General features: G+C 48.3%; 1 protein-coding gene across 1 annotated transcript in view; it reads left to right on the forward strand.

Annotated features, from left to right (window-relative positions):
* Positions 1-13,384, forward strand: part of TRAPPC9 (trafficking protein particle complex subunit 9) — a 637,992-nt gene that overhangs the window by 242,499 nt on the left and 382,109 nt on the right. The window contains exon 17 of the mRNA XM_042780905.1: positions 3,127-3,251. Within this exon, the coding sequence (XP_042636839.1) occupies positions 3,127-3,251 (125 nt within the window). The remainder of the gene's footprint in view (positions 1-3,126; positions 3,252-13,384) is intronic.

The raw sequence follows: 13,384 nt of genomic DNA on the forward strand, positions 1-13,384 counted from the left end.
GTAGATGTATGGATATTATCCTATCACTGACAGCATTGTACTTCAGGACAGATCTTGAAACATCCTTTGTGATGATGAATGCCACACCATTCCTCTTCCATTTGTCATTCCTGGCATATTAGATCATATGGTTGTCTGATTCAAAATGCCCAAAAGCCATCCATTTCAGCTCACTAATGCCTAGGATATCAATCTTTATGCGTTCTATTTCATTTTTGATAACTTCCAATTTTCCTAGATTCATGTTTCGTACATTCCATGTTCCGATTATTAATGGATGTTTGCAGCTGTTTCTCCTCAGTTTGAGATGTGCCATGTCGGCACATGGAGGTCCTGAAATACTTACTTTATCTATATCACTAAGGTTGGTTCTACTCTGATGAGACAGCTCTTTCCCAGTCCTATTTTGAGTGCCTTCTGACCCAAGAGGCTCATCTTCCTGCATTGTGTTGGAGATTGTTTCTGAGCTATTCATGAAGTTGCCCAGCAATGTATCAGACAGTGTTTCTCCACTATTCATAAGGTTTTCCCTGGCCAGTTTTTGAGAAGTGGATGGTCTCCTCCTTCTTCATAGTCTGTTTTAGTCTATAAGCTGTGTTGAAACCTGTGCACCATGTGCAACTCTCCTGGTGTCTGAAACACCGGTGGCACGGCTTCAGGCCTCACAGCAACGTACAAGCCCCACAGGATGACAAGTTGACAGACAAGTCTGTCTCCTTTAGCTGTTTTTTTGGTTTAAATGTGGTAAGTATGTAGGCAACAGAACATTTGCTTTTTTAACAATCTTCACATGTCTGTGGTTCCATGACCTTAATTATGTTCTTCACATTCCAAACATTGCCTTTAATTGTTTGTGAGTTTTTTATCACCCTTAACAGAGGCTCATGAGTTAATTTTTGTAAAAGGTGTATGGTGTGTCTAGCTTCACTTTCTCGCATGAGGACACCCACTCCTAGGTCCATTCTTGTCCAGATGCATTTCCTTGCGTGGAGAGTCCCCTCATCCTGGTACATTTTCTCCCATTTTAAATCTAGGGGTTTTTTTTGTTTCAAATATACTATTGGAGACAAACCTTCCCACTTCTGTCCTTGCTCTTATGCTATCAGACAAAAGGACTAAAGAGCAGTCTTCTCATGAAATGGTGCTGGAACAAGTGGACGTCCCCACATGAGAACACACACCTGGATGAGAGGACGTCCCCACATGAGAAAACGTACCTGGACGAGAGGACATCCCCACGCGAGATAACACACCTGGATGAAGGAGTGTACCCAGGCGAGAAAACGCACTTGGATGAGGGAGTGTACCCAGGCGAGAAAATGCACCTGGATGAGGGGATGTACCCACATGAAAATACGCACCTGGATGAGGGGACGTCCCCACGTGAGAATATGCACCTGGACGAGGGCACGTCCCCACGTGAGAAAATGCATCTGGATGAGGGAGTGTACCCAGGCGAGAAAATGCACCTGGATGAGGGGGCGTACCCACATGAGAACACACACCTGGACAAGGGGATGTCCCCATGCGAGAAAATGCACCTGGATGAGGGGACGTCCCCATGTGAGAAAACGCACCTGGATGAGGGAGTGTACCCAGGTGAGAAAACGCACCTGGATGAGAGAATGTACCCAGGTGAGAAAATGCACCTGGATGAGGGGATGTACCCACATGAGAATACGCACCTGGACGAGGGGACATCCCCATGCAAGAAAATGCACCTGGATGAGGGGATGTCCCCAAGTGAGAATATGCACCTGGATGAGGGGACGTCCCCACATGAGAATACACACCTGGACGAGAGGACATCCCCACGCAAGAAAACGCACCTGGATGAGGGAGTGTACCCAGGCGAGAAATCTCCAGGTGTATTTTCTCCTATGGGGACGTCCCCTCATCCAGGTGCGTTTCCTTGCGTGGGGACGTCCCATTGTCCAGGTGCATTTTCCCGGGTGTGGACGTCCTCTCTTGTCCAGGTGCATTTCCTTGCATGGGAACGTCCCCTTGTCCAGGTGTGTTTTCTTGCGTGGATACATCCATTCATCTAGATGCGTTTTTCTTGTGTGTGGATGTCCTCTTGTCAAGGTGCATTTTCTCATGTGGGGATATCTCCTTGTCCAGGTGTTATTTCTCAAATGGGGATGTCCCCTCATCCAGGAGCATTTTCTTGCGTGGGGACGTCCCCTTGTCATCATCTTCCAAGCATGTTTTCTCGTGTGGGAAGTTCCCCTCATCCAGGTGCATTTTCTCACTTGGGGACATCCCCTCATCCAGGTGCATTTTCTCACGTGGGGACATCCCCTCATCCGGGTGCATTTTCTCGTGTGGGGACGTCCCCTCATCCAGGTATGTGTTCTCATGTGGGTACGCCCCCTCATCCAGGTGTGTTTTCTCGCCTGGGTACGCTTCCTCATCCAGGTGTGTTTTCTCGCATGGGGACGTCCCCTCGTCCAAGTGTGTTTTCTCACGTGGGGACGTCCCCTCATCCAGGTGTGTATTCTCATGTGGGGACGTCCCCTCGTCCAGGTGCATATTCTCGTGTGGGGACGTCCCCTCGTCCAGGTGGGTTTTCTCGCGTGGGGATGTCCCCTCGTCCAGGTGCGTATTCTCATGTGGGGACGTCCCCTCGTCCAGGTGCTTTTTCTCATGTGGGGACGTCCCCTCATCCAGGTGCGTATTCTCACGTGGGGACGTCCCCTCGTCCAGGTGTGTATTCTCACGTGGGGACGTCCCCTCGTCCAGGTGCATATTCTCGCGTGGGGACGTCCCCTCGTCCAGGTGCGTATTCTCACGTGGGGACGTCCTCTCGTCCAGGTGCATATTCTCGCGTGGGGACGTCCCCTCGTCCAGGTGTGTATTCTCATGTGGGGACGTCCCCTTGTCCAGGTGCGTTTTCTTGCATGGGGACGTCCCCTCGTCCAGGTGTGTGTTCTCATGTGGGGACGTCCACTTGTTCCAGCACCATTTCATGAGAAGGCTGCTCTTTAGTCCTTTTGTCTGGTAGCATAAGAGCAAGGACAGAAGTGGGAAGGTTTGTCTCAGGTAGTATATTTGAAACAAAAAAACCCCTAGATTTAAAAAAGTCAAGCTAACATCTTATTCAATGTTTCTGTTCTTATTTTTCAGATGGAATCAGCGTCAGTGGCTTCCCACTGTCCAGTCCTTTCCGACAGGTCGTTAGGCCCCGAGTGGACAGCAAACCTGCCAACCCCACCGAGAGCAGCAGAACTGGTGACTTCAGCCACGTGAAGGTCAGTGACCTGACCCCACAGAAGGGGGATCTGCCCGGAGACAGTCCTGGCTTGTTTCTGCACAGGCTTTTCTGTGGCAATGTTTTGAGTTTTTTTTTCTTTCCAGAAAGAGAGGGATGTGTGCTTGACGGCACGGTTGTGTTTGTGGAGAGCTGGCTTAGTGTTTTTCCTCTGTGGACTGCTTTGGAATGCAGTTACAGTCACGCTTGAGGGTTGTGGGATCAGTGCTGCTAGCTCTGGTTTCCTTCGATCCCTGGGGTTTTGAGGGCTGACTCGAGGACAGTGGGTAGGCAGCACATGGCCTGGCCTGCCTTTCTTGATCATCTGAAGAATGTGGTTATTGCTCAAGTACCTCTCTGTTTGTATGGTTATCCTGTGCATCTTTCTTGTCCTTTGACCACCCCTTTCACTTGTTGGTCTGTCCGCACCGAGGCAGACAAAGTGAACAGACAGGTAACATGTGCACATCAGTGGGAAGGTAGAGCCTTAGGACTCGTGGGCGAGGATGAGTGCAGCAGTTGGACCCAAGAAGCTCAAGGGGGAGGTCTGAACTCACTGTGTGTTTTTGAGTCATTAGCTTTTGGGGAAGTACTGGTGGTTTGAGCCTGGGCAGAGCCTGTCTAGTGAGAGGAGTAAAGGTCCCTGACATTGACTAGGCTTGCAGGCCCCAGAGTCACCAGAAGCAGCTTCTCAGGTGAGCATGCTCAGTGCCAGCTAGGTAGAGTACAGTTTACAATCTTGATGCCAAAATGTCTGAGGGGCGTTGACTGCTTAGGGCCACCAGAAGAACATGGCCAAGGTGGCGGTGAGTCAGTGGCACAGTGAACTTTTAGGCATTTGGTCCTAAAGCAAAATGAGGAGTGGGGATCGTGGGAACTGCCTGTAGTGAGGTCGTATGCAGAGGGAACGAGCTTATTTTGGGGGCCAGAGGTCACATCAGAGGGTGGGACTTAGAAGGAGCTTGGTTTTGGGGGAGTGTCTTCTCACACTTAGGAGCTGCGGTAAGGAGCCTACCACCACCGAAGTATTTGAAGAAGAGCCACGTGCTGTGTGGGTGGGCTCCTGTGTTAGCCAAGGACTGATGTGGGAAGAAGGCTCCCACCTGAGGGAGCATGGCACAGCCAGGGGCATGGAGCATGAGGGCCTACGCAGGGGCTGGCGGGGGCTGGTCGGCCTTGTGGCAGGGCGTGATGGAGAAGAGGCTGGGGAAGTGACTTCCCTAGAGGGCCCTTGAGCTCCCAGGTCACCTCAGCCTTCCTTCAGCCTCATGCTAACAGGCGACAGACTGCGATTCTGTCTCCACTCTGTCTTCAGGCTCCTTGGCAACACTGGTTTGCCACCACAGGCCCTTTCCTCAGGGCGTGCCAGTCATCCCTTTGTCTGCTGGTAACGCAGCGGCACCTTCTCTTGTATCTCTGTCAACACATGCCCTCCTGGGAGATGTGGCAGGAACCGACTTTGTGGAGACACTGGCTTTCTGGAGGGATGCTGACAGAGGGCAGGCTTCTCTCACACAGGGTCCCCTCTGCTGCTCGTCATTTAGCCAGTGTCTGGTTTTGGAGCACTGTAACATTTATCAGTAGGTGGCTTGGCAGGAAGCCTCTTGATGGTGGACCATGGCTAATAGATTGAAGAAAAAATACGCTTCAGGAAGTCAGAAAGATCCTGAAGAGAAGTAGGAAGGCGTGTTGCCAGAAGGCAGGGAAAACCTCATCTACTCATGGGGTCTGGAGCCACAAAACTGGATTTGGATCCTCAGCCCGGCACTTACTAACGATGGCACATGGGCTTCCTCCTCCCAAGTGTCAGAGCCTGGACTGTAGGAGACCCGGCTCCCTGGGCTACTGCTGTGAGGGATGCGTTGGCAGGGAGACAGCACGGCTATGTGACATGAGTGCAACGCTCGCGTAGTTGATCTCACGGGAACCCAGGCCACTGGTGGGTCTCGGCCCATTTCCTGGCCCCAGAGGGTGAGCCACGGCAGTACCAGAGTGGTGGTGGTGGGTGTCCTCCAGTCGGCTCCAGCTCGTAGCCCCGCAGAGTCTTCTAGGCAGGTCGCCTTTCCCACCGAGCTGCTGGGTGGGTTTGAACTGCCCACCCTGTGGTTAGCAGCTTGATCATTGCACCCCTCAGGGTCCCTGTAACAGAGGGAAGCCTGGCCAGTTCCCCGCTGCAGTGTGTTATCCTGGCCAAATGCGGACGTTGCTCTGCACGTAGATTTGGTTCCCAGTCGTAGATGTTAGCAAGTACTTATTACTCGGATTATTATCCTCCTAAAATTGACTTCCTAGGTTTATTTCAAACACAGATCCAAAAAATAGCTTTATCAAAGTCTAATTTACATCCCTTAAGAGTCACTTGTTTGAAGTGTACCGTGCAGGATCTCTGTTACCGCATTCCAATTTCATAATGCGTCCATCACCCCAGAGGCGTCCCTGTAGTCATGTGCACTCACCCTCCCCTGCCCGACCACTGGCAGCCCCTCACCTGCTTTCCGCTGGGGTGAGTTGACTGTTTCTGGAGTTGGCGTAGGTGGAGTCGGACGCCGTGTGGTCCTTTGTGTCTGGCGCTTCACTTCGCACAGTGCTTTCGAGGCTCGTCCGCTGTAGTGTCTCTTGGTAGTTCCTTCCTTCCACAGCTGACTGCTGTTCCTTGTTGGGACGTGACACGCTCCGTATCGCTCCCACAATTGACGAACTTCATTTATTCATTTATTTCATAGTTTTTTTGGCAATTCTAAATAATGCTGCTATAAACATTCATATACAAGGGTTTGTGTGGCTGTATGGTTTCGTTTGTCTGGGTTGTCGTTGTTGTTAGGTGCCGTTGAGTGGGTCTGACTCAGAGTGACCCTGTGTGCAGCAGAATGAAGCTCTCCTCGTGCTGCGCCGGCCTCCCAGTCGCTGCTGTGTTTGAGCTCATTGTTGTAGCCACGTGTCAGCCCATCTCCTTGAGGGCCTTCACCATTTTCCCTGACCCTCCACTTTATCAAGCATCATGTTCTCCAGGGACTGGTCCTCTGATAAGATGACCAAAGCGTGTGAAGTGAAGTCTCGCCAGCCTCACTCCAGGGGAGCGTCCTGGCTGTCCTTGATCCAACGCAGATTTGTCTGTTCTTCTTAGAGTGCATGTTATATTCAGTATTCTTTGCCAACACCGTAATTCAAAGGCATCAATTCTCTGGTCTTCCTTATTCATTATCCAGCTTCCATGTGCCTATGAGGGGAATGAAAATACCATGGCTTGGATCAGGCCCACTTTAGTCCTCTGTGACATCTTTACTCTTTAACATGCTAAGGAGGTTTTTTGCAACATGTTTGGGCAGTGCAACATGTTGTTTCATTTCTTGACTGCTGCTTCCATGGGTGTTGATTGTGGATCCAAGTAAAACATTGACAACCTCAATATTTTCTTCATTTATCATGATGTTGCTTATTTGTTTATTTGTACACAAGGGTGTGTATGGAAATATGTATTCATTTGTCTTGGGTACAAACCCACTGCCACCGAGTCAATTCTGACTCATAGTGACCCTAAGGACAGGTAGAACTGCTCCATGGAGTTCCAAAGGCACTCTTTTCGAAAGCAGACTGCCTCGTCTTTCTCCTGTGGAGCACTGACCTTTTAGTTAGCAACTGAATACCTTAACTACTGTGCCACCTTAAAATTCACTTGTTTTAAGTGTGCATGCAATGATTGTAACTCATTTACAGAGTTGTGCAAACATCTAGAGTGGTTCTGCTGGGTTGTATGATATATTTGTGTTCAGCTTTTATTTCTAAAACTGACAAACCCTTTTCCAAAGTCCCTGGACCATTTTACATTCCCATCAGCACCATATGGGGGTTCTAGTCTGTCCATGTCCTTACTGCCATCTGCTGTTGTCTTTTAAGTTACAGACAGTCTAGTGGGAGTGAAGTGGTGTCTCCTTGGGGTTGTAAGTTGCACGTCTCCAGTGAGTAACTGTCAGCATCGTTTCATGTGATTATTGGCATGTAGAGCCCCTTTAGTGAACTGTCTGTTCAAGTTTCACTCATGCTTTAAAAATTGGGTATTTGTTGCCATATCACCGAGTTGAAATAGCAGTCCTTTGTATGTTCTGGATAGAAGTCCTTTATCACATACATGATTTGCAAACGTATCCTGCCTATCTGTGGCTTGCCTTATCATGTTCTTAATGGTATCTTTCTTAAAGTGAAAAAGTTTTCCATTGCAAAAAAGCCAAAATTGTCAGTATTTCCTTTGATTGCTTCTGATTTTAGGTTGTATCCAGGTAACGTTTGTCTATGCCACGTCCATGGAAATGTACTCTTCTGTTTTCCTCTTAGAGTTTTTACAACTTCAGCTCTACATTTAGATTGAGAAGCCATTTTTGGTTACTTTTTTCTGTATGGTATCGTGTAAGATCCCAAATTCATCATTTTGCTTCTCAGTGTATAGTTGTTCCCCACCATTTGCCCTTTCTCCGTTGAACTGCCCCTGTAGCCTGTGGGAGATCAGTGGGGCATTAATATGAGTGCTGCTCTATGGACTCTCCCCTTGGTGTCACCGACACCCGTGTCTCTGTGTGCCAGTCCCACCCCATCCTGCTCACCGTAGATTTGCAGAATGTTCTGAATAGGGAAGTGAAAGTCTTCCGATTTGTTCTTTTTCAAGATTGTTTTGATTAGGTGTTTCGTGCTTACCTATGAATTTCAGCTGGCCACTTTATGCAGAAAGGCCTGCTGGGAGCTGGACTGGAATGGGGTTGAATCTGTAGGTCACTTTGGGAAGAACTGTCGTCTTAGTCATCTTGTCTTTGGGTCCACGGACTTGAGTGTCTCTCCATTTACATGGTGCTTTTTGGTTTATTTCAGTAATTTGTAGTTTTCAGAATATAAGTCGTGTACTTGTTTGGTTAAACTCATCACTAAGTTATTGATTCTTTTTGATGCTATGTTGTTCTTCTTGTTGTTATGTGCCATCGAGTCAGACCTGACTCATAGCGACCCCTCCTTGGTTTCCGAGGCATTATCACTACGGAAGTAGATTGCCCCATCTTCCTTCCGAGGAGTGGCTGGTGGGTTTGAACCGCCAGCCTTTTGTTTAGCAGTCAAGTGCTTTAGGCACTATGCTACCAGAGCTCCGTTTGATGCTATAGTGAATGTAATTGTCTTAATTTCATTTTTGGATTGTTAAGGCTAGTGTATTAAAAATACAATTAATTAATGTTCTCTTTTTGTCAGTTTTCTACTCAGTTTTTCTTCTCTTTATTATTTCCTTTCTTCTGCTTGCTTTGGATTTCTTTGTAGAAACTTCGGCTGCTGGTTTGAGAGCTTTTCTAATGTTTCTCTCTGAATATCGCTTTAGTTGCCCCTATAAGTTCTGAGTTTTGTGTTTCTTTTTCCATTCAGTTTGAAATGTTTTCTAATTTATCTTATGATTTCTTTTTTGACTCCTGGGTTATTTAGAGGCATGTTGTTTAGTTTGTAGACATTTGTGAATTTCCCATATTTCCTTCTGTTGGTTTCTCACTCAATTCCATCTTGATTGGAGAACATGTTTTGCGTGATTGCAGTTTTTCGTATCATTGGGACCTGTCTGATGGCTAGCAGCATATGGTCTGTGCGGGACACTGTTACATGTGCACTGGAAACAATGTGCATTCTTCTCCTGGTGGGGAGAGTGTCTGTAGATGGCGGTTACGTTGCTCGACAGCCTTGTTCAAGCCTTCTGTATCTTTCTGTCTGCTCTACCCATAATTAAGAATAAAGCATTGACATTTTAAACAGCTCTTGTTGAATTGTCTGTTTCTCATTCCATTCTTTCGAGTTTTGCTTCATGTGTTTTGGGGCTGTGGGTCAGGTGTGTATCTATCGTTGCGTATAGTTACGGTTTCTTCCTGATGACATCACCCTTTCCTCATTACAGAATACCGTTTTCCTCCATAGTAACGTTCTTATTCTAGGCCTGCTTTGTCTGCTGTTGCTGTAGTCACTCCCCTCCTCTTACCTTCCCTACGTGAACAATAGTCCTTTCCCATCCTTTCACTTTCACCTTCTTTCTGTCATCTTTCGCTCTGAAGTGTGTCTCTTGTGGGTGCCATAGATTTGGATGTTGTTGGGTTTGTCCAGTCGGACAGTGTGTGCCTTTTGTCGGGGTGTGTCATCTGCTTTTGTTTGATCTTTTGTTAATGTGGTTGGGTTTATGTCTGCCATCTTGCTAGTTATTTTCTGCATGTCTCATCTCCTTTGTTTTTCCTGGTCTTCCTTCACAGCCTTCTTTAGTCCTAAGTGTATATTTTCTGGTATAGCATTTTAGTTTCTTTGCTGATTTTTAACTATTTTTTGTGTTGTATTTTTCATGGTTGCTCTAGTTATTACAATATTCATCCTCATTTATCTGACTCTACTTGAGATTAATACTAACTCAATTTCATTAAAATCCAGAAGATTTGTTCCCGTGTAGCCCCATTCCCTTCTTCTCTCTTAGTGTTATTATTGCCATGTATACTGTGCTGAGGTATGTGTTGTAACCCAGCGATGCATGGTTATAATTGTTGCTGCCTTATGTAGCTGCCTTGTTTCAGAGGACACCTGAGAAGTAGCCGCAGAGTTCCTCAGCATGTCTTACCCCGATTGTGATTGACACAATCCCCAAACTCCGCCTTGGGACAGCTCATGTGAAAGAATAGAATGCCCTGTAGGGTTTCCTAGGCTGTGATCATCACAGGAGCAGATCGCCAGCCCTTTCTTCTGCAGATCAGAGCACAAAGACATTGTCTAATTTGATTAATTAATTAAACAGAGAGAAGAAGTGGACTGAGGTGGGCCAGAAAGGGACCTGAACCTAGTCTCCATGCAGACTTCAGCTGGGTCATGACCAGAAACCAGTCCAAGATGAATGCGTTATCCAACAAGACAGACATGTGCCAAGGCCAGGAGCCACAGGGGCACAAAACCCACCTCTGGCCCTTTGCATTAATGCAGAATGGATGGAGGGATGCCAGGCTAGACAGGCAAAACGGGGACACACAGTCCTTGGTCTTGAAGAGATCATGACTCGGAATACATGAGGGAGTGAGAGTAGAGCCCCCAGCAGCATGGCCAGGTAATGAAGTGGGTGGTGCAGCTGGAGCCAAGGAGGGGTGCTCCGTACAGGATGGAGGTGTCATTGCGGAGCACAGCCTTTGATAGGGTGGGTGTGTCATGAGTCAAAGAATGATACCTCAAACGGCTTCCTTTTCCATAGAAAATTCCATAGATAAATGCTGTATATGAATTTACATCATAATACAGGGCCCTCTAAGTTAGTCAAAACAGTCTATAAACAGGTATGGTTGCCTTACTCCCCGGAGTCATCTGGGCTGTGCCTGAGCCAGCTAGTGCACATTAATAAAGGGAAGGAACCGGTCAAAGGAACTGTGCTGCTGGGCAGGGTTCAGAGCCACGGGGCAAGTCCACAGCAAGGTCAAGTGCTCAGGCAAGAGCATGCCGATGAGCTGCTCGTAAAGTCCCGGCTGCTCTCACACCAGAACCGGCAGGTCGCTTAAACAAGCCTCTGCACCAGCCTGTCACCGTGCAGCAAGGAAACACCTGCAATATTAATGGGCTCCCAGCAACCTTCCCGGGAACCTTCCCGGGAAGCACTTGCCTCCACCTCCTGGCTGTGAGGGGGATCGCCCAAGAGGACATGGAGCTGAGGGGGGTTTCCAGAATGGCTAAAGGAGAAGCTTGGCTAAACCTCTGCCTAAAAAGCAAAGAAAAAACTGGACAAAGTTGTCAGAAGCAACCATTTAAGCCTCTGAAAGCTGACCCAAGGCGTTTGAAAAGTGGAGACTGTGGCATTTGCGCCCGGGGCTGTTCCCTCTGCCCCTCCCACCTCAGTGCACAAGTCGTCCTGGGCAGGCGAGGCAGGTGTGAGGACTGGCCTGTCCGTCCTGCGGGGGGAGGCTGCCTTTCTTTAGGGCAGAGGGTGGAGCCTCCGTGCCCACGAGTATTGTCAGGAGGAAACAACCTGCCAGGCACCTGATGACATAACGGGGTGAGGCAAGGAGCAAAATGACAAACGGCAGAGACATAACAGGGGCATTGAGTGATGGAAACGGTAGGCAGGGGACTTGGTAAGACCCACCCATCCCTGGTGGGTTGGAGGCTGCGGCCCCAGGCTGTACATGCTCAGGAGAGGCCAGAGAAAGGCTGTGTGAGCTCCTGGTCCCTAGACTGAACATGAGACCTCACCAGGCCAGAGAGTAAACCCAGCGTGCACATGTAAATGGCCTGAACTTTGACGCCTTCCCTAAGTCACACAAAGACCCATTGGCTAAGGATAGATGCCTGTTGGCTCCAGGTGTCTGTGCAGTTAGATGCTGGCTGACTGTGGAGCTCTGCTTCGTTGGGTAAACCCAAGAAATCCAGTCTTTGGGGGAATCAGACTCCGCAAAAATAGTCCAGGAAGAGTGACCAAACCAGTGAACAAACAAAAAGCATGAAACCGCAGCCCTGAAGCGCTCACTCAGCAGCCGTCTCCTAAGCCCCTGACAGTGCGGAGTCGTGTGCCAGTGGTGCCCGGGGTGGGTAAGTGCTGAGCTGCTCCCTGAGAGGTCGGTGGTTAGAACCCGCCGGCTGCTCCAGAGGAAGAGATGAAGCAGACTGCTCCGGTGCAGACCGTAGCCTTGCAACTCCTGCGGGCCGGTTCCGCTCTGCCCTGGAGGGTCACGAGGAGTCCGAGTCGACTGCACGGCAGTGTGCCACATGCTGGGGACTCTGCGATGGATTAGACAACTCTTGATCCCGAGGAACCCATGGTTTGGTGGGCAAGACAGAAGTCAACAAAGCAGGTGGAAGCAGTCAGGATCCAGGTGGTGCCAGCTGCCTCCTTGGCAACTGCCTTCCGTGCCTGGAGAAGTTAAACAAGTAACACTTGAATGGAGTCTTGGAGGAAGAATTGATAGGAGATGGCCACCAAGCTAGGGTGGAGAGGCTGTCCCAGGCAATGGGGAGGGCGTGTGCAAAGGCACGGGGTGTGAGTGCGAGCATGTCTGCTGAATGTCTGGTGTCGGGAGCACAGGAGCACGGTGCAGGGTGGGAGGGGGTGGTGAGGGAGGCGGAGGCCCGGCTGTGAAGGATGAACGAGTGCTGACGTCATCCGTCCTGTCCTTGGCTTGCTGGTCACTCGTGAGTTCTTCTGAAGTGTCTCCTGTTCCAGGGCGGGTATCAGACAGGAACAGTTTCCTCCTTCCCACCGAATAACAGGGTGAACGTTAGTTTACGGTGGGAGCTTCAAAATCCAGGAGCTGTTGTTCATACTTGTTAGGTTATAGCGGCTATGGTGTTAATTTTGTTTTCTTCATATGGGTGTTGCAAGGCTGAAAGTGTTTTTATTTGAATGATTGTAGATGTATATACACGTCTGTAAATGATTATAGATGTGTATACACGTCCACGGATGTTTGTCGATGTGTATACATGTCCATGGGTGTTTGTAGATGTGTATACACGTCTATGGATATTTGTAGATGTGTATACACATCCTTGGATATTTGTAGATGTGTATACACATCCAAGGATGTTTGTAGATGTGTATACACGTCCATAAATGTTTGTAGATGTGTATAGATGTGCATGAATGTTTGTAGATATATGTCCATGTCCATGGATGTTTGCAGATGTGTATAGATGTCCATGGGTGTTTGTAGATGTGTATACACGTCCATGGCTATTTGTAGATGTGTATACACGTCCATGGATGTTTGTCGATGTGTACACACGTCCATGGGTATTTGTAGATGTGTATATACGTCCATGGATGTTTGTAGATGTGTATACATGTCCATGGGTGTTTGCAGATGTGTACACACGTCCATGGGTATTTGTAGATGTGTATATACGTCCATGGATGTTTGTAGATGTGTATACATGTCCATGGGTGTTTGTAGATGTGTATACATGTTCATGGATGTTTATAGATGTCTATACACGTCCATGGGTGTTTGTTGATGTTTTTAATGTGATTTGTACAATATGTTGCTGTTGTTATGTGTATACACATCCATGGGTGTTTGTCAATGTATATACATGTCCATGGGTGTTTGTAGATGTGTATACATGTCATGGATGTTTGTAGATGTGTATACACGTCCATGGACGTTTGTA

This window comes from Orycteropus afer, unplaced genomic scaffold (assembly GCF_000298275.1).
Source record: "Orycteropus afer afer isolate SDZICR_OR568_19922 unplaced genomic scaffold, OryAfe1.0 scaffold00069, whole genome shotgun sequence".
NCBI lineage: Eukaryota > Metazoa > Chordata > Mammalia > Tubulidentata > Orycteropodidae > Orycteropus > Orycteropus afer.